The sequence below is a fragment of the Letharia lupina genome (assembly GCF_014066315.1).
Source record: "Letharia lupina isolate WasteWater1 chromosome Unknown contig_20, whole genome shotgun sequence".
In the NCBI taxonomy this organism is placed as follows: Eukaryota; Fungi; Ascomycota; class Lecanoromycetes; order Lecanorales; family Parmeliaceae; genus Letharia; species Letharia lupina.
Window position 1 is genome coordinate 1,377,751 of NW_023502989.1, and position 23,825 is coordinate 1,401,575.

Below are 23,825 nucleotides of genomic sequence, written 5' to 3' on the forward strand. Positions count from 1 at the left end.
GTGCATTCTCCTCAGCTGCAAACTTCCGTTTGGCATGCATCTGAGCCCGAAATGCAATTGAGACAGTTCACTCACTCATGTGTACCACTGTTCTCTTGAAAGGCCTTCAAAACAAGTACCACGCTCTCTTCATTTGCACCCGGTTTCGATCCCAAAGCCTACTCCCGGCTAGGTAGTTCGTACCTACAGTATCTGCTATGTGGTATGTAGCAGATAGTGCTTCAAGACTCATTGGCTGCTTGATACCGGTAAGTAAAACACTCTAATTTTCTTGGGCTTATGGTTGATTGCGAAATTCAGACTGTGCCAGTACTCGGCCTTCATGGTACTTTGACGAGAACGCAACTTATGTGATATCCGGCGGCCTTGGTAGACTCAGAAGCAGCATTGCTCGGTGGATGGGGACAAGAAATGCTAGACACTTCATGTTGCTTTCTCGATCTGGGGCTGGAGGAGAGGCTGCGTTGACACTACTTCAAGAGTTGGAGGCGAAAAGTATTGAAGTGGTAGCCCCGCCCTGCGACATCACTGATGAGAGGGCCTTGGTGGCGACACTAGGACATTTCAAAGAGATTTCCACCTATCAAGGGCTGCATTCAAGGATCAATACTGCTCAAGGTAAGCTCTGCGACCCTCCATTATGTGCTACACACTCCAAGGTATTGCCAGGACAGGCTTTTCGAAAATATGGACGTAGAGATTTTCAAGGCTATTATTCAACCCAACGTCCAAGGCTCGTTCAACACACATGCTCATCTACCAAATGGAACACATTTTCTCGTCCTTCTACCTTCAACCAAAGGAGTCTTTGGATGTCGTGGCCAAAGCGATCATGCCGCGGGTAACACTTGTTAAGATTCGCTCGCTGATTATCGCATGTCGCTTGGTGAGAAGAGTATCTCCTTAAATCTAGGGCTGATGTTAGCGGTAGGTTTCGCTGCTGAGAGACAGCGAGTCAACGACTCGCTGCGAGCTGCTGGCTATAAAGGGATCCATCAGACCGAGTCCTTTCCCATGCTCGATCATTGTTGCAATCCCAATCCCCCTCTTTGTTCTGCTTCGGAATCGCAGATCGTAACTGGTATCAGCACTCCTGCGCCCCTTAAGTCCAAAGTTATGGCGGAAATCTTCTGGATGTCGAGAATTTTCTTCCGAACCCTCGGCTTGGCGGACAGGGTAATTGGTTATGATGCTGAGACATCTAAGCCCACCGTCGATTTCACGGCATTGCTGGAGTCGCAAACTCGTTGATAATTGCAGGGGAGATCATTGCGCACGCACTATCTAAAAAGCTCTCGAGTGCCTTGTCTATACCTGAGAACGGCATCGAACTCGAGGAGCTAATATTTACTTACGGTGTTGATTCACTTGTGGCTGTGGAGATTCCATGCTGGTTTTGAAATAGTCCAAGGCTGAGGTCGCTGTTTTCAACATCCTCATCTCCAAATTGAGTGTGTTTGGAGCTGAGAAAAGCGATTCTGTCCAGGCCTCCCTCAAAGCCAACGGCGTAGAGTAAGAAAGTATCAGATAGATCCATAGACAAAGAGAACGCGAGTCGATATCTTCCAGTTTTGAATCAGAACGCCCCCACTTGTAGTTGCAAAAGCAATAAACTGTCACTCATAAGACTATGCGCGAAGCAAAGTAATCAGATATTGGAGTTGTATAAAAGACTATCTATGTAAGATTCACGACCTTTTTGGGGAATAGGGCCCAGGGTTGGCAACTTACGGCCTGTTCGAGTTCGGGCTCCCAAGGCGGCTAGATGTCACCGCGAGGCTGCCTGCAGGCAGCGCTGTTTGAAACTCCAGAGGTCCCCTTCCGTCCTTGCTCTCAGCATACAACGCTTTGCACTCTGTGCCTGTCTTCGCCACCCAACCAGGTCTTCTTCGGCCCATTCTACCGCGGACAATCACTTCCTTTACGAGGTCTTTGTCTGATTGTTCTATTTCCTCTTTCTCTCGCTCAACTATCCAGATGGCTTTCGGCGATAGCATTAGGGTTGAGAATGGGTATCAGAAGAATGCTTTCACGCATTATCCTGTACTCATAATAGGCGCTGGTGAATCTGGACTTGCCATGGGCTGCCGCTTGAAGGAGAAGTTCGGCTTTGATCAGTTCAGGATCTTCGATCGCCAGTCGGGCATCGGAGGTGAGCCCCCTTGACGGGCATTTGTTATACTTGTAAGGCTAAGGCAGAAGCTCAGGTACCTGGTGGATCAATCGCTACCCGGGAGTTGTAAGTTCATTCACAATGGGCGGACCGTGGAACGAAACTGATTTAAACCCTCTAGGCTTGCGATGTGTAGGTTCACTATTCCAGATCGCTGTCATGCATACTTCTGACAACAAATATCAGACCTTCAGCGCTCTACTCCTTCTCTTTCGCACCTCTCTATACGTCCCAGTCGTTGTACCCAACAGGACCGGACTTCGTCAAATATCTTCATGGAGTCGCCGCCAGGTATCAAATAACAGACAAGATCCAATGAGAAACAGATGTCACAGAGCTCCGGTATGTTGATAGGGAAGAAGAATGGGAGGTTACTCTATCGTACTTGGCACCTGGAACAGGGGATCTCTCCGAGGCCCAGCGACGAGAAATGATTGCCAAGCTGGGCATGAAATCTGTATACCTCAAGCAAGAAAAGGTCCGAGCAAAGATTGTAGTAAGTTGCGTTGGGATTCTCGTCGAGCCTAATGCCTGGCCGACGAGTATTCCCGGACGCGAGACTTTTCGAGGGGAAATCTTCCATTCTGCTCGATGGCGAGATGACACAGACTTCAGAGAAAAGGATGTCGTCGTTGTTGGCTCAGGTTGTAGTGCCGCTCAAATCGTTCCGTCCCTTTTCGAGGAACCTTTCAACGTAAGGTCCATCACACAGATTATGAGAACTGCGCCTTGGGTCATGCCAAGGCTGACAGAGCCATTCGGAAAGGCGAACTATGCCCGCTATGCTCCGATGGTATTTCGATACTTCCCGTTCTTGGGTTACCTCATTCGTGTCTCCCTATACTTACTTGTGGAGGTGATCTGGCTCACGGTCTTTCAGCAAAAGAACGCCAAGTGGCGCGCCCAAATTGAAGCCTCCACGCTTGAGCGCATGTATAGCATCATACCAAAGAAATTCCACACTACTATGAAGCCCAATCATAGCTACGGCTGCAAGCGTCGAGTCTTTGACAGCGCTTGGTTAAACTCCATGAGCAAGCCCAATTTTGACCTCACCAATCGGCCTCTGAAAAGTGTTGAGCCAAACGGCGTGGTTCTTGGTACCAATTCTGGCGACCCCAACAAGCCTGCCGAAGATGCTCGCGTCAATGCAGATATTATTGTTCTAGCCAATGGTTTCGAAGCTCTTCGTTGGTTTCATCCTCTGTCCGTGTACGGCCGCAGTGGAAGATCTATGCACGACGTCTGGGATGAGCGTGGAGGCCCACAGGCATATATGGGAACTGCAATGGACGGGTTCCCAAATTTCTTCATCGCCACTGGCCCCAACAGCGCAAATGGGCACGCATCGCTTATTCTAGAGTCCGAAAATATCACGGAATACATCCTGAGGATTGTCGAGCCCGTGCTGAAAGGAAATGCACTCTACGTAGAGCCCAAGAAGGACGCGGAGATCAAGTGGACAGCCGACATCCAGCGAGAGCTGAAAAAGACCGTCTTCCCAGGGTGTACTAGCTGGTACCAAGATGAGAGGGGCTGGAATTCTACCATGTATCCGTATGTCCCTATGCTCATGTTTTGGTCGTGTTACTGGTTTGATGAATGACATCTCTGCAGGCGCTCGCAGACCGACTTCACATTCCGTTGCATGTTTCCTAACTATCATGATTGGGACGTCGCGTACACTCCAAGGGGCCTTCTCAAGCGAAGAATCCAGCAAGCGTTGAGCTATGCTGTTCTCGCTGCTATTGTAGCTTGCGTTGCGATTGCAAGAGTATCAGGCATTGGGATCATGGGTCTGGCCAAGGGTCTTTTGCCGAGTCTCTTGACTTCCTTGGAGTACGGAGCCATCTCTTGCAGGGAGAGATTGAACCAGTATCTCCAGATTTGATGCAAATCATGCAAATCGAAGACCAAGGCTGGGAGATCCAAATGTATAATAACTTGTCAATCATGGAGGGACGATGATGGCACTGACCAAAATAACATGCTGTGATTGTCTCTGATCATCAGGCCTGATGTTTTTGACTGCGTGAGCTAAGATTGGCTGACCGAGAATCACAGAAGCTTCAGATAGTACGAAGAAAGAAGTGGACTCGGCGGGTATGTGAGAAAATTCGACTTTTGAGTGCTCGGTGAGGGGGCGCGATTTTCTCGAGGCCATAGCTTTCTGCACACGCTAATTACTCGGCGTTCGCGGGGAACCTACGAGTACCTTAAAATCAATCCTAGTCCTATATCAATTTTTCACCTTCCCTGGAAGTAATCCTTCAACGGCCGCTTATCGCATTTGAAGCCTATTCAAGGGACAGCTTGCTCAACAGAGAGAACCTCCTGCCGAGATATTCATTCGTTCCTTAGCACTACTTCTGGGCATGCTGTCTCCAATGCACGGAATCTTGTAGTGGAGACCCCAAAATTGCCACCATACAACAGTACTCGAGCATTGCTTGTTTCAGGATTGGAAGGTGAACAAGGCACCGAAGTAGCAGTGCTATCCCTTTACTTTTATGTTCGCTCTTGATGAGCGTCAAGGTTTCAGTATTCTCTTTCTCCTACCATCGAGTGATCATGAGAGCAGCGGCGAATAGTTCGTCTTTGAAGTCTATGCAGCTTGCTCAAATGGATCATCCGCTTAGCACAGAGTCCGGAGATGATAAGGCTCTGCCATTATCGAAGAATAAACTCAAGAAACTCAAGCGCGACCAGGAATGGGAAGCGAATCGGGCGAAGCGAAAAGAAAAGCGCCGAGAGAAACAAATCGAGAAGAAACAACGCAAGCGGGCTGCCCGTCAAGGAACTGCGCCAACTGCCCCTACCAACCAAACACCGGCTCGTGAAAACGGACAAGAGCAGATTACGGAACCAAAGAAATCGACCCGGCAAGAGTACACACAGCTTCCGATCACTTTAGTCCTTGACTGCGGGTTCGACGATCTAATGATGGATAAAGAGCTCAAGTCGCTAGGCTCTCAGGTCACGCGATGCTATTCTGATAATCACAAAGCTCCACTGCAAGCCCATCTTGCCGTCAGCTCTTTCGGGGGACATCTGAAGGAAAGGTTTGACGGTCTCCTCGCTGGCCACTATCGTTCGTGGAAAAATGTCAGGTTTTTGGAAGGTGACTTCGTGCAAGCTGCCACGCAGGCGAAAGAGTGGATGAAAGGAGAGCGTGGCGGGAAGCTTGCGGGTGCTTTAGCCAAGGAGGATGATTCACCACAGACATCGCACGAGCAAGACGAAACTGGAGAAGTCGTGTACTTGACAAGCGACAGTCCTGATACATTGACCGAGTTGCGACCGTACAGCACATACATCATCGGAGGTCTGGTGGACCGCAACAGACACAAAGGTGTTTGCTACAAGAGAGCCATGGACAGAGGCATGAGAACGGCAAAGCTCCCAATTGGGGATTATATGCAAATGGCAAGCAGATTCGTTCTAGCTACCAACCACGTCGCGGAGATCATGCTCCGCTGGCTCGAGCTGGGGGATTGGGGCAAAGCATTTCTTCAGGTGATGCCCAAGAGGAAAGGAGGAGTGCTGAAACCCAACATCAGAGATCCAGATGACGAGGCAGATAGCGAAGTTTTGGAGGAAGAAAACGTGGAGGTCGAGGTTTTGGACGGGAAAGTCGAAGACGAGGACGCTGAGGCCTCGAAAGGGGAAGATGGTTCTGGGTATCGGATGGTAAAAGGGTAGACAGGCGCCGCACAGCGAAAGTAATGCCAGCTAGGCCATGTCATCCTAAAATGCACAAGCTTTCGGTTCGGATGGCAAAGGACATGAAACCCGAGTACCGCTATATTGGGAATATCAAACAATGATTTTTGACTGGCGTGGAACTAGTCTCAGAAAGGCCCCACGCAGTGGGTCTGAGTAGGAAACCCTGCCAAGCCTCATTTTTTTGGTGGTTTGGCTGATATGAGATATTCACCCCTGGGTATATGTTAGTATTGGTAGGTTTCGGGGTAGCTTTGACCCGGAGCGAGCTACCCCGAAGCTATTTTACTTTAATATATTATTACTTAATAACCGAACCATCATATTTTATAAAAATTTATTTAAATATTCTTAATGAATATAATACTAATATATCAAATTTTCTAAAGTTGAAGTTCGAAATTTCTAAAGTTATTAAGCTTTTTAGTTTTTTTATTTAAAATATCTTAAGTTCCGGGGTAGCTCTGACCCGGAGCGAGCTACCCTAAAGCTACCTCGGAACTATTCTAAAGAAACTTAATAATCTAAAACTTCGATATATTATTACTCGATAACCGAACCATCACTTTTTATAAAAATTTATAAATATATTCTTAGTATATATAATAATGATATATCAAATTTTCTAAATTTGAAGTTCGAAGTCTTTAAAGTTATTAAGCTTTTTAACTTTTTTTCTAAAAATCTTAAAATAATATAATAATTAAATAAATTAAAAAATATTATTAATAAAACTTTATATATCCTTACTTATATCTATAAATTATAAAATATTAATTTAAAATTATAAATTAAGTAATAAATTAATTAAGATAATAGCTTAAATAGATAAATATTAAATAAATATTTAATAAATATAAATTTGTAAAAACTGGCCTGGCTTATTCTATAATAATATTCTTAAATAAACTTATAAATATAACGAATATTTAAGGATTATTTTTGAGGTTTTCTCGGTACACGTTAAAGAATAGGAGGGGGGTTAAAAGTATAGTTTTTAAAACTCTAATTTAAATCTTCTAAAAATAATTATTTAAGATATTTTATTGAAAATCGAAAAAAAAAATCTAATTCTACGATATTTAAATAGTTATTTTATAAGATTTTTTTTTTATTAGAGTGCGTAGTAAAAAGTTATATATAAAAGAAACTACTTATTTTCTATTTCGGTCAATTTTGGTGAGGATCCCATATAAAATAACGGTCAATGTAGCGATTCCAGGGTTTCCTACTCAGACTCTAGGGGAAGGGTATGACGAAATTTCGGCCCGGAAAAATGGTTTTTCCGACCTATCACTACCACCAACCCTTCCGAATAGAGTCTGAGTACTGAGACTAGCGTGGAACCAAAACAGCGGCTGCCGACGTCACCGTGCAGCTCCCGAAACCCTAAGATCGACGTTCTTGCATGTTGGCCTCGTCCTGGTCGCGACAGTTCTTTCCTCACAATTGTCCAATACAATAAATCTTCATAACAATGCCCTTCCACGTCAATTGACCTGACCAATGTCGTCCACCCCCAAAAGCGCCTCCACAACAGGCCCCTCCTCACGTTCCCCATCCCAAACCCCCACCTCCTACCTATCCTACCCCGTCTCCCACGTCGTCTCTGGCCTCTATCGGCGCCTGACCGAACCCTCTCCCAATCGCTCCGCCGTCCCGCGCCTCCAGACTCACACCTCCGACCAAGATCCAGCAAACGACATGCCGAATGGCGTTTATACACCCCCGCATCGAACCGCATCGCCATTCCAACCCCCGCCCTTGACGCCCCTTGCGCTCTCCGGCTCTACGTCTTCTACAATCTTGTCGAGAACTGTCGCCGAGGAGATCCGGCTGCTTCTACCTCCGCGTCTTCAACTCGCGGAGCGGTGGTCTCTAGCGTACAGCCTTGAGCAAGACGGCGTCAGCTTGGGCACACTCTACAACAAGTGCGCATCGCCTGAAATACCCCGAGATGCTTCGTTCGTTCTCGTGGTGCAAGATGGCGCCGGCGGGGTAGGTCTCCTCCATTCCCCGTCCTACGCCCTTTGATAGCCTTACTAACGGGGGGTTCTGCCAGATCTTCGGCGCCTACCTAACCTCTCCCCCACACCCCACTTCCTCCTTCTACGGCACCGGCGAATGCTTCCTCTGGCGCGTCTCCATCCTTCCCTCCTCCTCTCTCCTCTCCAATCTCCCGCCTCCACCCTCGGCGCCCGATACCGAGAGCATGGGCCGGAGTACCACGATCGCGAGCCCGACAGCCCATTCCCATTCTTCATCACATCTTTCACCATCATCTGCAACGAATGGCGGTGATCGGAGTAGTGACGCTAACAACACTGCAAGCGCAAGTGGAACGTCGACGCCGGATCTGATACGATTTAAGGCGTTTCCGTACAGCGGCGTGAATGATTATCTGATTTTCTGCGAACAAGGTTACCTGAGTGTGGGCGGCGGGGATGGGAAATATGGTTTATGGTTGGATGGAGTGCTGGAGAGAGGAATCAGTGGTCATTGCATGACCTTTGGGAATGAGCCATTGAGCGAGGAGGGGGAGAAGTTCGAGGTGGTGGGCGTGGAGGTGTGGTGTGTGGGTCGATAACGGCCATTCTCTAATCAAGACGAGGAGAATAGGGGTGGTGAGCCTGGGAGTTCTGGGTGTATCCACGAATGGGCTTTTCCCATACAATAAAGCATATACCTCGCCCTTCAATGAAAGGCGGCAATCAGCTAAGCAACACCCTAATCTCTCCACTCGTCCTAGGGAATAGCGACCTCAGTGGCACCAGCTCTTGCTCTTCCTTTTCATTTTCCTCTCCAGCTTCGTGCACAGCACTCTCCCTCAACTCATCGACCGCTGCTAACTTCCCCTCCACAAACTCAAAGTCCTGGCAGAACCTCTCAGCCGCATTCGCCGTCACCTCCTGTGACAATTTGGTGTTACCCAAACGCTTGAGAGTCTCCATTGCGTCCATAAGCGCTGAGGGTAGAAAATCATCGAGAGTCTGGCTGGCGTTGGTGAGTGGCTGTAGCAGGAATGGTGTAAGCGTAGGGACTTTAAGAAGACCATCCGGAGTGTCTTCTGTAGGCGCTAGTGCGACGAGCAGCGGATGAAGCCCAGAGGTATGGAGAAAGAATGCGTGCTGATATTCTGTGAGGCTGGAAGTCAGGCTTGCGAGTTGCTCCTTCAATTCCGACACTCGATCTTGGACGAACTCATAAGTGGAGAGGGTATTTCTGGCTGCGAAGAGGCAATTGGCGATGAAAATGCTGGCGGAGGGCTCGTTGGTTTCTTTGGCCATCTTCTCGCAGATGGAAAGGAATGGGTTGAGGGCATGGGAGATGATGGGCTCGAAACCTGCGACGCGGGAAGAAGCTGGGGTGAGAGATGAGTCGTATATTTTCAGGAGGGTGGTGAATTGGGTGAGCGTTTCATCTAGGAAGTCGGGTATCCGCAGATCTGGGGTGGGTGCTGCAATGTCTGCCTGTATTGCGGAGACATTGTCGGACACGAGAGTCCGGAATTGGCGGAGGGCAGACTGCTCTAGCGAAGATAGTGTTTCGAGCAGACTAGAGTTCGGGCCTAACAGCTTGATGAATGTGACGCGATAGAATATGACGAGGTTAGCAATCTTGTACAGTAGCACTGCGTCTTCATGGTTCTGAAGAACTTGCTCTATCCGTTGACGGAGCGCTCTTGCTACTCCAGCTATGTTGCGGTTGACGAGCTCTCCCAGCGCTTTGCGTCCGTCAAAAACCTCGTCGTTGCCTGTCGACCAAGGCTCGGCGTGCCTGCCTGCTTCGAAACCTTTGCTTATTTCGTCTCCGTCAGATATAAAGAGTGATTCTAAAGCCTCGCGCTCAGATACAGTTGCAGAGTGAGTCCATGCAAGCATATCACCCACATAGCGAAGGGGATCATGGGCATAAAACTCAATTGGTTTCGACATTGGGTTCTGATCGTTTTCACTTGATAAACCGGTCAACGCCGAATAGAAGGCATCAGTCAGGACACCCTCTCGAGCTTCCGCAAATAAGTCTAAACAGCTTTGGAACAGCGTTGGTCGTTCTGCAAGTGCTCGCAGGGCACGCCGAATGATGGAGCTGATCTGTGGACTCTCTAGATTCAACGTCTTGAATTCTTTCTGAATCCATCTGTAGAGCTTCTGATAGCCGATATTGAGGTTTCTTGAGCTCTGATCCATAAGCTCAAGCCCAAGCCTTTGGTTCTCGGTCCCAAGTAGGACTTGACAGTCGACATAGATCTGTTTGACTCTTTTCAAAATTGCAAAAAAAGTGTCATCCACAGCCTCAGCCGCACCTGTTAAGACTAGTAGATCTTCTTCTGAGATGATGAAATGCTTGTTGAAGGCATCTAGCAACTGCTTTTTTGTCTCTAATTCCTGCTTTTGGACCAAAAGCGTGGAGGCTTCCTTAAGTACAGGTGCGCTTTCATGACGAGCCGCCGTCACATGGTGACGCATATCCTCGCAGCATTTGTTCAGACTGTTGATGGCAGTGCCGATGCGTTTCAATTGCTGACGCCTCTTCAGCAAAAGCAATCAAAGGCGTTGAACCGGACGAACCTCCGCAACATGACCAAATTCATGGACAACGGATCTATTTCGTTGTATGACCTCTTTTTGGACATCGAGTCGCAGCCTCCGCCTTGTCTCTGCTGTGTTTCTGATCTCTTTCTCATCCAAACTACGTAGGGCATCTCTGATCTCAGAGTCTGCATAGGATACGGAGAGAACGCCAGATAGTTTGTTGGATAGCGCTGTCGACCTCTGCGGTGTCGACGAGACGGTCAATTTATCATCTAAGTGCTCGGAGAGATCGTTAATATAGATTTGAGTACCCGCCATATTGGGAGACTAGGGTCTGAAAACACGAAGTTCCTGGTTGGAAAGAGGTTCATGAATTGTCGAACTCCTAGACGGTGAAACATCGGATGCTTGGCACTAGGTATGTTGGACCCACCCTTGGGTGCGGGAGCATCACGCAACACCACCCACCACTTCACATGACTCAACAACGACACGCGACTCGCTCTGCAGGACTTTTGTGTTGAAAAGTATCGAGTATGTTTGTTAGCATTTTGTGGTGACGGGATTTTTTTCGTATGCAGATGTCCTGATCATCAGAGGCATCTGTCCACAACATGCGTGAACCCTAGGCAATCTCACTTGAGCAGCCCAGCTGCACTTCCTTCAATACAGTGATGACTTCGAACATACTATCCAGGTTTTTGCCCCCTGCTGCGGGAGAGCCCTCGGTGTATGAGACGTTGCGGCAGCATGACGAGCTGTCAGATCAATCTGACGTGGAAGAAAGAGCAGCTATGATGTTAGATGAAGAGAATCTCAGTACTGGCTTCCATGACTACGAGCTTGATGATGCTCTGGCCGATGCTACTGCCGACCAAGGTGCTCCGTCGAGGATAGGACATTCGAGCCGGCAAAGCCAGGGAACCTCTGCAAGAAAAGCCCAAAGTCGGGCTAGGACACCACACGCTGCTGGCAGAGTGAACATAGATGACTTGGATGACGAAGTCCCTCAGTCCTTGCTCATTGAAGACGAGCAAGGCCCATCGCCGGTGTCGAGAGCTGGGCAGAACAGAGCATTGCCGCCGCCCGTGTCGGGTCCATCGAGTAGAGCAACTCGGGCTAAATGGCAAGCTACTCAGGAACAGCAGCGATTGCACCAAGACCCCATATTCCCGAGAACGCATAGCAAAGAAAATTCACGGAGAGGCCACCCTCTAGGAATGATGGACCCAAAGGACCGAGCGATGTGGATGTGGACGAATGTCGAAAACCTAGACAATTTCCTGAAGGACGTTTACGACTACTACACTGGCAACGGGATCTGGTGCATACTACTGAACAGAGTGTTGAATCTTCTGTAAGACATACATAATAAAGCTTAGGGGTCCATGAGTACTAATTGTTGCACAGTACCTTAGCATTCGTGGTTGCCTTCAGCATGTTTCTTGGTTCGTGTATTAATTATAAGGAGATACCGGACAGCAAGAAGATGTCTCAGATTCTTGTTCCACGATGCACCAAGAACATGTCTAGGCCCACTAATCTACTCATCTGGCTGTTTGCCTTCTTTTGGATATGTAAATTGTTTCAATACGGCAACGACTTTCGCCATCTTAGGCATATGCAAAGTTTCTATCGCTACCTGTTAGAGATCTCGGACACTGACATTCAGACGGTCTCATGGCAAGAGATTGTAAAGCGTTTGATGTTACTAAGAGACTCGAACCCCGTCACAGCGGCAGCCGTCAAAGACAAACATCGTCGCTTTCTAGGCAGCCAGTCCAAGCAACGCATGGATGCCCATGACATTGCGAACCGTCTGATGCGAAGAGAAAACTATATGATTGCCCTGATCAATAAAGACATCCTCGATCTCACGCTACCTGTGCCTTTCTTGAGAAATAGGCAGTTTTTCTCAAAGACCCTCGAATGGAACTTGAGCTTGTGTATCCTAGATTTTGTGTTCAACGAGCAAGGTCAGGTCAGGCCTTTATTCCTCAAAGATATCCGCCGCCGTGCTCTCAGCGATAAATTACGAGAACGGTTCATCTTCGCAGGATTCATGAATCTCTTCTGTGCTCCTTTCTTAGTGATCTTCTTCATGCTCTATTACTTCTTCCGCTATTTCAATGAGTATCAACGCAACCCTTCTCAGATCGGGTCTCGTCAATATACTCCGCTGGCGGAGTGGAAATTTCGAGAGTTCAATGAGCTCTGGCACCTATTTCAGCGACGCGTCAACATGTCATACCCCTTTGCATCACGTTACCTCGAGCAGTTTCCCAAGGACAAAACGATTCAGATTTCAAGATTTGTTGCATTCGTCACCGGTGCCCTGGCTTCCGTTCTCGCCCTGGCCTCTGTCATTGATCCGGAGTTATTCCTGACATTCGAGATCACGCCCGAACGCACAGTCCTATTTTACCTCGGCGTCTTTGGGACTGTCTGGGCCGTCGCTAGAGGCATTGTGCCTGAGGAGAACCTTGTCTTCGATCCCGAGTACGCTCTCAATAATGTTGCGGAATACACGCACTATCTCCCAAACCATTGGCGAGATCGACTCCACACCAACGAAGTACGTGCGGAGTTTGCTACGCTCTACAAAATGAAGTTGATAATATTTCTGGAAGAGATCCTCAGCATTATCATCACGCCCTTGATACTCTGGTTCAGCCTCCCAAAATGCAGTGATCGGCTTATAGACTTCTTCCGCGAGTTCACGGTCCATGTTGATGGACTCGGATACGTCTGCTCTTTTGCAGTGTTTGACTTCAAGAAAGGAGGCAACAACACTGCCCCCCTAGATGGTGAAGCAGCGCAGGATCTCCGCGAGGAATACTATTCGACCAAGGATGGCAAAATGCTAGCTTCATACTACGGCTTCATCGACAACTATGTGACCAATCAACGGCCTGGGGCACCTTTCCTCCATCCAACAACTAGGTCAAGCTTCCATGTACCCCCTGTATTCCCAGGCCTGATGTCCCCAACTCTAATTGCCGAAGTTCATGGGCCAGCTCTAAGCAGACCAGCGAGAGCAGATCGCCACAAGCGAGCTCCCACCCGATCAGCCTTGTCCGGCGTAACGGCAGGACAACAATTGGTGCACCAACGTAATCCGAGATTCGCTCCTACAGGCGATCATGCATCACCTATGGCTTCCATCTTGTTGGATCCTCAACACCAGCCTGCACCTACTGGTCCAAGGACGCAGCGTAGATTTGGCACCCAGTCTCGATTGCGGACGACAACCAAGCCACTTCAGGATCCTTTGGAAGACGAGGAAGAGGCTCTGCGGGAGAATGATGAACGCTTGGGCGCCGATGGTAGTGAAGGTGCGGCAGACGATAGCCATCTGGGTGAATCGTGGAAGACGACTCATGCTGGGACTCTGGATGAGAATGGCGATGAAGACGTCCAGGCAACAAATGATGATAGAGGGCCTGGTGGTATCTTGGGCTTGGTTTACCAATTTTCGAAGGCCCAAGAGGGTAGGGGTGGTGTAAGCATTTAGCATTTCATATCAAATGGAGTGTACAATAGGATACCCGCATTGGCTTTGCCGGTGGTCTGGCGTTCATGTAATGCTCATTCAGATGTGCATAAAGTCAAGGCGTGGTCAGAATTCGGAGGCGGTCAAATTTGGGTTAGCGCTCGAAAATGGAGAGAGAATGAGACAGCAACCAGACCTCACGCATTTCGATTTCTTTGCTCTCTTTTTTGCTCGCATTTTCCACGCAATGCAACTTGGAGCCTTGGTTTTTACCGGAACACTCGGTTACTGGTAGTCTCCAATTCATGTAGCAGCCTACTTTCATCAGGCGGATTGAGGATGAAAGGAAATATCTAGGGACAATGTATACAAAGTCATCATTCTTCTGCTGATTGTTGTGATGATTGATGGCATGACTGCACAGGTCGGTTTGGAAGGGAATCTGGCTAGGGCGTTCTGCAATCACGGACCATGATGATGTCGTGGAAAGGAAAAGAAAGTCTGCGTATGAAAGTCTGCATGAAAGGTTGCAAACAATAATCTTCATTTATTTTATCTGCGCCCATCAAACTTACCAACACATAAATAATTCTTACATTCTCATCCTCAATGAATTTCCTAGACCTTCCTACCACAGTTGCCCAGTTTTAATTACATCACGGCCGAACTACCCTCTCTAGCCACACCGTTGGATCTGAGGTCGATGGCCGCCCATGACCCAGTCCCGGTGGAGGATATCGAGTGAGTGATCTGTTTGAGATCTTGACGCTCAATGATAAATTGACTAAGTATAAACCGCAGCTATGAAGCTTTACCGCCCAATTTCACAGCCTTGGAGAACATGTTGGCTGGTGGATTTGCCGGAGTCGCCGTGAATTTGCCCCCACGGCGCTGAGCTCCCAGATGTCATGCAGAGCTAATGGGACATAAGGAACACTCTGTCATGTATCCAGTCGACATGCTGAAGGTAATCTTCTACCCACACGGACTCTTCTGGCTTTGCGCTGAAGCTCCGCAGACTCGCCTCCAAATACTAAAGCCCGCCGAAGGCGGCCTGTACACCGGCATGCACCAAGCGTTTTGGAAGATACGGAGGATAGAAGGACTCAGGTCGATGTGGAAAGGTGTCTCAAGTGTGATCGTCGGGGCTGGTATGCTGTGTGTGCTCTTACGGAGAGCACTGAGTATTGACGTGGTGAAGGTCCGGCGCATGCCCTCTACTTTTTGACCTACGAGGCGGTGAAGCATGCCATGGGAGGAAACAATTCAGGCCATCATCCACTCGCAGGAGGTAAACTGCACGAGTCTCAACATAATTTGGAACCGGGCTCACAAGCTCTAGCTGTCAGTGGGGCTTGCGCAACGATTGCCAGTGACGCTTTGATGAACCCATTCGATGGTGAGATGAGTCGCCATAGCTGATCGAATACCTCTGACTTTCCGACTAGTTATTAAACAACGCATGCAGGTCCATGGCTCGATGTACAGGTCAATACGGCAGTGTACGAAATCAGTCTACAAGAACGAGGGCCTCCGGGCATTCTACATCTCGTATCCAACGACGATAAGCATGACCGTTCCATTCACCGCGCTGCAGTTCTCGGCTTACGGCTCCATCTCGCAATATCTCAACCCTTCACGAGATTACAACCCTACGACGCATATAGTTGCCGGCGGGCTGGCGGGAGGCTTGGCCGCAGCATTGACAACACCCTTGGATGTCATCAAGACTTTGCTGCAAACTAGAGGTACTGCGAAAGATAATGAGCTGAGACATGCGAAAGGAATGTTCGATGCAGCGGCCATTATCAAGAGACAACATGGGTACGGGGGCTTTTTCCGTGGTCTACAACCAAGAATCCTGACGACGGTACCCAGCACTGCTATATGCTGGTACGCTGATTCCTTCGCATCGTTTATGATCCGTCAGGGCAAATTGACTTTGTGATTTAGGAGCTCGTATGAGTTGGCTAAGAATTATTTCATCCGTCATAACGATGAGCTCTGACAGAAATTCGGTGTCTCCTGAGTCCACCAATTAAACTGCGTACAGCATCGAGATCTTCTCTACTTCAGCAGCCTTTTTGTGTACAAGCGTTTTCTCCCAATACCCAATCTTCGGTCGTCGGTATAGAGCATCATGTCATTGAGCGGGCGTTGGAAAGATTTGGACAGCATAGCAGCATGATGTGTAACACAATAGATGGAACAGCACCGAGCGGGACAAAAGATATCGGAAGCATTTACAGATCGCAGGGCGTACTGGCGCGCTTGTGGCTCACTTTTGTACATAGGACGCAGCACCTGCAGCTATTTAGCTTCACATGAAGCCTCATACGCTCAATCATACATGCTGTTACTCCTGCACTTGGTGCGTGTAGTATCCCTGCTTCCAGCAGAATGGAGGCCAAACCTTAACAAGGTGATCAGCTTTTTTCAAGGAGAGAGACTCGTCGTCCTGTAATTTGAATCCTCTGAAGGTTGCAGTGAAGGTTAGAAATTCCTCCAGCAACCGATTGTATAGCCCTCGATCTCGTGGTAGTTCAGAGCTTTTTGGTGGTCCTCGTAGCTATCGATAAAGGGTCCACTTCAAGGGTGTTTCTGCCAAACTCAAAAGGCTTCCTCCAAGCCATGAGTTTAGTGCACTGTGCGGACTGTCAGTAACTTTCGTTCACAGCACTTGAATCTGTAGACAACACATTCACAGCACCTCGAGATAGCACTGCTTGTATATCCCTACCTGATTCCTCATTGACACTTGATTTGCACCCCACAGGGAAAGTACGACCCTACGGACGTCATTCTTCGCCTGAACACGAGGCATTCGGGCAGTGATCAGCTCCAAGCCTCAACCTATCGCGTGTCTGGTCTTCCTTTCTCAAAAACTCATGGACGAGTCCAAGCAGCTAGCTACGATCAATGATGCGCAACAAGGCCTCGTCTTCTATGCAGAAGACCTACGATGAATGTTATCTAGTCTGTTCAACAGCTGTCTACTTTGAAGGCCAGGTATGTAGCTCAAGCTCTTCAGAACGGTCCATGGACCTTTCGCTGACCATCATCTCTTCGATAGAACAACGAAGCAGAGGCGCTACGGTCATGGCGTTCTGCACTCGATCAGATCTACTACCACAATGCTTACAGGGTCCCGCCAAACTACCAGCCAAAGTCGGAGACCGAGAGAGCGTTACAAGAATCACTCCGGAATATGGAGCTGCAATGCAAGGAACGCGTAGACCTTCTTGAAGCGCTGCGAAAGAGTCGGAAGGAGGCCAAAGACAACGGTGACAGGTCCAGCAGCAGCTCGACAACGCTAGGCCGGCCACCGGTGCCTACCAAGCCTGATCATCCTGTGGGCCATCAGGCAAATACAGGATGGCTTGGAGAGGGTACTGTGCCTGCAGTAAATTATCCGGACCTTTCGAAAGCTCCACCAGCTCTTCCCCGACGTCCTCTTCTATCAGCGAGAGATTCCAACTACTCTCCAACAGATCGGTCTTACAGTAGTCCTCAGGTCAGCACAATGAGTTCTACGACACCCTATACACCACCTACGCTGCCAGTACCCCCCACGAAAACATCAAGAACACCTAGTCCGGATAAGAAAGGCCATGTCATGTTAACTACTCTACGAGGACTTAAGGACGGCAAGAAACAATCAAAATCACCTAGAGCTTCGGGTGGTCGTTTTGGCGCCCCTCCCGTGTCATCAAAGGCTGCAGGCCTTGCTTGGGACTCAATATCGAAAGGTTCCGGACAGAAGCTGGGACAGACTTTGGCCGGCAGGAACGGCAGTACGAATACCGTGGACTCCGTCCATCGCGACAGCGTAGGGGGTAATACTTCGTCCAGACCAGACTCTACAAATGTTACAGATGGAGAAGAGCAAGCATTAGGGGGCAACGCACTGGTGCGACCAGATGCACGTACGCCACCGGACTTAATTCCATTGCAAGATGATGCTCGACCTAGTACTTCCTCCACACTACAGTCGATATCCAGCCAGCAGAACTCAAATGGATCTTCAAGCTTGCGTCCGCAAACTAGTGCAGATCTCATGACCCTTGAGCCACCAACGCCCCCGCTGCACGCTGACACATTGCGGGATCCCATGGTGACAAAGGTCAGAGCAAAATCACCAGCGCGGCCAAAAGTTCCAGTCGATTATCCTTCTTACAGAACCGAGTTTCCGCAAACCGCGGCTAGCTCACGAGCGACAGCGCAATTCCTTGCAAGGACTAATCGTTCGGACGACAGCGCCAGGGCATCCAGTCTACCAATGCGGCAACGATCTCCTCAAAGGAAAACCCGGCCTCCAGTCCCAACTAGTATTGCTCGGCGTCCTGTAGCAAACATCTCCTCGCCCCGATCGAATAAGCATGAAACAGATGAGTCAGGCAGGCGAGTATCCTCCGAAAGCAATGACGACAATACCAGCAGCAGCTACGAGAAAGAGGAAAAGAAGAGACGACCTCCTCGCAAAGCTCGCGAAAATGCCATTCCAGTTGACCCTGCACTTGAATCGACTAAACCCGACAAAGATCCGTCCGATACTACCCAGCCTTCATCGGCTTGGCACGAGCGTGTCAAGTACATCAAGAAGAACCTGCCCAAAGGAGTTGACGAAGGCGCAGCTAAGCAGATATTCAACGAGATCGTGGTCCAAGGAGACGAAGTTCACTGGGCTGATGTAGCTGGTCTAGAAGTTGCAAAGAAGGCTCTGAAAGAAGCAGTCGTTTACCCTTTTCTACGCCCAGATCTCTTCATGGGTCTCCGTGAACCAGCTAGAGGAATGTTACTCTTCGGACCTCCTGGAACCGGAAAGACGATGCTTGCTAGAGCCGTAGCCACTGAGTCAAGATCGACGTTCTTTGCCATCTCGGCCAGTAGTCTCACTTCAAAATGGTTAGGCGAGTCAGAAAAGTTGGTCCGGGCACTTTTCTCTCTCGCAAAAGCACTCGCACCTTCAATTATCTTTGTTGATGAGATAGATTCACTTTTATCGTCTCGAGGGGGCTCAAGTGAACATGAATCTACAAGGCGCATCAAGACAGAGTTCTTGATCCAATGGTCAGATTTACAGCGTGCGGCAGCAGGCAGCAAACAAACAGACAAGGAGAAGGCCGAGGGCGATGCGTCTAGGGTCCTGGTCCTTGCCGCCACGAATATGCCTTGGGCGATTGACGAAGCTGCTAGAAGAAGATTTGTGAGGAGGCAATACATACCCTTGCCAGAGGCACCTGTCAGAGGAGAGCAGCTAAAGACGCTTCTGGGCCATCAGAAGCATAATCTCTCCAAGAAGGATATTCAGGTTTTGGTAGAGCTGACAGATGGTATACTTTCCTTTCCATGCTCGTGCCATTGGTCCCAATACTGACACCAAGGGCAGGTTTCTCTGGCAGCGATATCACGGCTTTAGCGAAAGATGCAGCAATGGGTCCGCTTCGGAGCTTAGGCGAAGCGCTACTATACATGTCGACGGATGAAATACGGCCCATCCAATTTGAGGACTTCGAGGCGAGTTTGATAAACATCCGGCCGAGTGTCAGCAAGCAGGGCTTACAAGAATTCGAAGATTGGGCCAAGGAATTTGGGGAAAGGGGCGGGTGAGGGTCTGATGTTCTATTGCAGCGGCCACGGAGGAATGAAAGTCCACCTTCTCAAGATGGCTGATTTAATGAAATCGCTGCTACGATGTTAGGATCTTGGCTGCGAACGTTACAACGAATTATGCATGCCTCGGCTAAAGCAGGAGTCACTTCCCAGTCGTGCCTTTGTGACTTGTATGTCGATCAAATGTCGCCAGCCATCGTGAATCGCAGATACAGCGGTCTATCTCAGCACACGTCTGCATCAGATGCTTTTGCCCCTGCTTATCATCACATCTTCTTGACGTCACTTTGAAACTCATACGCACGTTCAGAAGGGAGGAGGCGGAGCGTCGGTGGCAAAAGCCTTGAATCTGTCTGTTTTTTTTGCCCTTTTTTCCCTTGCTACTCTTCGAGACTGAATTCTATCTTGCTCAACGGTCAGATTGGCACAGTTATGGATTTTCAATGCGAAAACGCAGCCTTGATGTGACCGTTCCGCATACAAAGATGACACTCTTGTGGAACTGATATCCCGTATCCTGACGTGTCACCACCAGCAAGCTCTGAAGTATCTTGGTGACGGACAGGGTCGGGGCAAGCATATAGCATCCACTTAGACACTCTTCTTGCCCTTGAAAAACATCCTCAAACTCTCGAGCACCTGCCCAAGACCGTCTCCTCCACCCTTAACGATACCCTGCCGAATCCATGCCGGTAGCTTGCCCTCGATTCTCGGTGTCCTATACCGCCGATCCAGGAGTAGAATACTCGCAAAGTCTCCTCTATGTCTGATAGCCCTCCCAATGCTCTGGTTTACCGCCCTCATGCACGCGTTCTCGTAGAACTCTCTAGCGGCAGCCTTTCCCTCATCTCGACTACCCGTTCGTGTCGTCGTGCTTTGTTCGATGTACTCCAGCTTGGCTTTCCATTGGGCGCTCTGGATGTTGGGGAAGGGGAGGCCAACGACTACGACGCCACGCCCGAGGGCGTCGGAGAAGTTGATGCCTTCGGACATCTTGCCGCCGATGACGGAGAGGAGGAGGCCGCCGTGGCCGGTGGAGATGGCTTGGGAGTATCGGCCGAGGACGTCATCGACACCGGTGGCGGCTTTCGATTCTCGGAAAATGGGCTTCCTCTCCATTAAACGGTCCCAGATAGAGTTTACTGCTCCGCTACTCTTCATTTGCCAGCGGAGTACCACTTGTTCGAGGTAGGCATAGCTTGGGAAGAAGACGACTAAGCCGTCAGGGATGATGTTTGAGAGCTGGAGTAGACATTTTCCGAGAGCCTCGATCATCGCGAGAGAGTTGCGCTTGTCGTAAGTAAAATCGAAATCTATACCACCTGGTCCCTTGGCTACCGGGAGCGCAATGAGGTTCTCCTTTGGAATTATGTGCCCGCAGCTGAAGGTTTTCAGGCGACCAGGATCAACGTATGCAAAAAGATGGCGGGTGTAATCATCCATCTGAAGAATCTTTAGCGAGTACTCAGAGAGAAGATCGAGATGGGGGAGTTTTACAGGTGACATCGTCCCTCCAGCTAGTATAACTGCTCTTGCATCTTCAACAATCTCTTTAAAGTGATGCGTCGGATCCAAGAGCATGTATTTGAGAGACACATCTTTATTCCCATCCTTTTCATAGAAGAACCGACCCTCAGCAGCTGGGTTTGTCAGAGTCTGGAGGAAAGACTGGACATGGGTCAATACCGGCGTGGTTGAGACATGGGCTTCGCGCTCCATTCTAGACTTGGCTTTCGACTCTTGCTCTTCGGTGTGGATGGTATAGTTTTCCACTTTCCGAGCGAGCTTGCTTTCTTGAAGGTAACGCATAAGCTTGTAGAGATTGATTTGGTCCACTCCTTTGCCGGCCATCAGATGACCAACATCGACGATCCCCTCTGAGGATTGCTTTTCAGTAATCCTAGTCTCAAGAAAGCCTGATACCGAATCGATCAAGCGGACCACTTGGGCAACATAGACTCTGTTCTTGCCTTTCAATCTGTTGCGAAACTTCTGGAGGTAAACGCCTAGTTGAGATCTGCATCGCTTTAATTGGTCTTGGGTCACAGTGATAGAATGTATGCTTGATATGGTGTCCATGAGATTGTGCGCTTCGTCAATGATGATCACGTGGCCTTTCAAGGAGATATCCAGAGCTTCTCTGGCTGACTTTTGCAATAGTAAAGGATACGGCAGTGTGACGATCTAGAATCCGTTCCGTTAGTCATTCGTGATTCTGGGCGCTTAACCGGACTCACCTCGCTAGCTTTGATTGTTGCTCTTGAGGCATAATAGGGGCATATGCCTATCTTCTTGCCAAGCTGTCCCAGATCCTCAATGTCTCTGATTTTCGCAAGGGTGTGATCTCGAAAGTCGTTCACCAGTGTCTCATTCTCCTTGTTTGGGATGAACGGGCATTTGTGATCTTTGGAAGTGTCAGATTGTTGCAACTCCAGGCAGCGTTCATTGATAGCAGGTGCACTACCAAGCCGAGAGACCTTTGGGTTGATGCAAAGGTTCTTCCTGGATCCTAGGGGAAGATGCTTGACTACCACTTTGTCCGCTGGGTCGGAAGCATCCATTTCCGCTGCCCAGGATACCTCCGGAAGATTAACGCGCCGCAGTTCTCGGACGAATTGTGCTAATTGCGAGTGCGTTCTTGAACAGAAGTAAATCTTGACATCGTCTGTCGGCAATAGATCCTCTTTCTCTGAAGGCTTGACAATTAAGCCTAATCTAGAGTACAGTATCAGTCAGTCTCGTGTAAGATCGTCAGAGTACGAGCCAACTTTTCCATCAACTGCAAGCTTGCCGAGGAGAGACCTGGATCTGTGGAAGGATGATATGAAGTCTTGGCTTTTGGGTTCTCATCTTCGCTGTTATACTCGTCAAGCTCGAAACGTTCGTCGTCTTCAGCATCTGAAGTGGCTCGAGCCTCGTCGGCTTTCTTTGAGAATTTTTAGTAATTAATGTCGAGCTTCAAGCAGCAATAACATACTGTGCGCTTGGCTTTAGGCTCGCCGCTCTCATAGCTCTGCTTTTGCTGGAGCTCCTTGGCCCGAACTTGTCTCAGATGTGCCTCGAGCTTTGACTTCTGTTCAATCAGAGCGTTCCTTCTGTGAGCCTGAGCGTGCTCAACTACCCAATTGGGTTCGTCGTTCTCTGCGAAAGTTTTAGGATCAGGTTACCAAGCACATCTTGGCAGGCCAACCTTTCTCAAGCGTTACTTCGCTTTGTAAAGCGTCCTCTTGAAAATGTCGTAGCCACGTCAAAGAGCTACAGATCAGACTAAGAGACTTGCCCTACAAAGGTGTCAACATCAGATTCGGAAAAATACGCATGAACGAGATAGAAAGGAATCAAAAGATGAGAGCCGTGCTAAATCAATAAGGAGAAGCAATGCAGCGAAAAAGGAGCAAACATAAGTGAAAGTGTTCATTTGACATACGGTTCCTGGATATCAAAGGTTAGAGTAGTAAATCAGAAGAGCATTCAGAGGTGGCAGACCTGTGGGAGATTCCAGAATGCCAACTTTTCCTTCAGCAATGCATTCGTATATGACATTCATCAGCTCAGATTGGATATCATAGGGTCTGTATGGATGGTGAAAGTCTTTTATAGCAGGCTCCATCTCAGCTGCAGGACATATGTCAAGTTGCCCAATTCACCATTTGAGTCTATGCTTACAATATCTCCCGAAACGTCAAGGAGGAAAGTGATAGCTAGAGGATGAGAAGAAGACGCTAATTACTCGGGTCATAGAAGGCAGTAAACGCTGTTGACGCGCCATAATCCGGACAGTGTTGTCACGGTATATCAGTCAAGTCTTTAAAGTGGAGCCGCACCCATGGCAAAAGGATGCCAGTTTGCTCTTGACTTAGTATCGTATATACATACATGTACGCATACAAGTCCACACTACACGTAGAAACTGATTTCTAGGAATGGGGCGGCACGGCGGCTTTAAGTAGCATCGGATCGGCCAAATGAAACACCGGTGGTCCTACTCGTAGCGCTAGACAGTGAAACACCGCAAGGACCCCTATCAAAGTGAACCAAAGTGAGCCGTTACTGCCACGCACTCATCGCCAACGGAGCGAGCCGAGTGCACGACCCGATTAATGATGCCTACTTTATGGTATATGCTAGTCGGATGAGCCACACCATTTGATCCCCTCTGGCATTCTGACTTGCCTTTGAATATAGAGACGAGAGGTGTAGTCCTTGGGCGGCTGCTTCGTTCATGCTCTAGGCTTCGATCCAGCGAACGCGTGTCGGACTGACCAGCTTCCTATCGCTCCGAAATTAC

The 23,825-nt window shown here is 48.8% G+C and overlaps 8 protein-coding genes across 8 annotated transcripts; 6 read left to right on the forward strand and 2 right to left on the reverse strand.

The window, feature by feature from the left end:
- Positions 1-425: 425 nt before the first annotated feature.
- On the forward strand, positions 426-1,251 carry HO133_005233 (uncharacterized protein; the record flags this gene model as incomplete). Its single annotated transcript, XM_037296144.1, has 2 exons — positions 426-618; positions 932-1,251. The coding sequence occupies 2 exons, from the start codon at positions 426-428 to the stop codon at positions 1,249-1,251; spliced, it is 513 nt and encodes a 170-aa protein (XP_037148842.1).
- Positions 1,252-1,977: 726 nt separating this feature from the next.
- On the forward strand, positions 1,978-3,779 carry HO133_005234 (uncharacterized protein; the record flags this gene model as incomplete). The annotated part of the gene is made up of 2 exons (XM_037296145.1): positions 1,978-2,152; positions 2,500-3,779. The coding sequence occupies 2 exons, from the start codon at positions 1,978-1,980 to the stop codon at positions 3,777-3,779; spliced, it is 1,455 nt and encodes a 484-aa protein (XP_037148843.1).
- A 965-nt stretch (positions 3,780-4,744) lies between these two features.
- On the forward strand, positions 4,745-5,875 carry HO133_005235 (uncharacterized protein; the record flags this gene model as incomplete). The annotated part of the gene is made up of 1 exon (XM_037296146.1): positions 4,745-5,875. The coding sequence occupies one exon, from the start codon at positions 4,745-4,747 to the stop codon at positions 5,873-5,875; it is 1,131 nt and encodes a 376-aa protein (XP_037148844.1).
- Positions 5,876-7,402: 1,527 nt separating this feature from the next.
- Positions 7,403-8,483, forward strand: HO133_005236 (uncharacterized protein; the record flags this gene model as incomplete). The annotated part of the gene is made up of 2 exons (XM_037296147.1): positions 7,403-7,894; positions 7,959-8,483. 2 exons carry the CDS (start codon positions 7,403-7,405, stop codon positions 8,481-8,483), a joined length of 1,017 nt encoding a protein of 338 aa, XP_037148845.1.
- Positions 8,484-8,607: 124 nt separating this feature from the next.
- HO133_005237 (uncharacterized protein) lies at positions 8,608-10,749 on the reverse strand (the record flags this gene model as incomplete). The annotated part of the gene is made up of 2 exons (XM_037296148.1): positions 8,608-10,419; positions 10,468-10,749. The coding sequence occupies 2 exons, from the start codon at positions 10,747-10,749 to the stop codon at positions 8,608-8,610; spliced, it is 2,094 nt and encodes a 697-aa protein (XP_037148846.1).
- A 356-nt stretch (positions 10,750-11,105) lies between these two features.
- Positions 11,106-15,932, forward strand: HO133_005238 (uncharacterized protein; the record flags this gene model as incomplete). Its single annotated transcript, XM_037296149.1, has 10 exons — positions 11,106-11,788; positions 11,842-13,933; positions 14,547-14,665; positions 14,726-14,795; positions 14,856-14,891; positions 14,943-15,075; positions 15,126-15,215; positions 15,267-15,323; positions 15,373-15,817; positions 15,878-15,932. 10 exons carry the CDS (start codon positions 11,106-11,108, stop codon positions 15,930-15,932), a joined length of 3,780 nt encoding a protein of 1,259 aa, XP_037148847.1.
- Positions 15,933-16,843: 911 nt separating this feature from the next.
- HO133_005239 (uncharacterized protein) lies at positions 16,844-19,534 on the forward strand (the record flags this gene model as incomplete). Its single annotated transcript, XM_037296150.1, has 3 exons — positions 16,844-16,933; positions 16,998-19,257; positions 19,314-19,534. The coding sequence occupies 3 exons, from the start codon at positions 16,844-16,846 to the stop codon at positions 19,532-19,534; spliced, it is 2,571 nt and encodes an 856-aa protein (XP_037148848.1).
- Positions 19,535-20,128: 594 nt separating this feature from the next.
- On the reverse strand, positions 20,129-23,147 carry HO133_005240 (uncharacterized protein; the record flags this gene model as incomplete). Its single annotated transcript, XM_037296151.1, has 5 exons — positions 20,129-21,721; positions 21,775-22,252; positions 22,306-22,463; positions 22,515-22,678; positions 23,024-23,147. 5 exons carry the CDS (start codon positions 23,145-23,147, stop codon positions 20,129-20,131), a joined length of 2,517 nt encoding a protein of 838 aa, XP_037148849.1.
- Between the last annotated feature and the right edge of the window lie 678 nt (positions 23,148-23,825).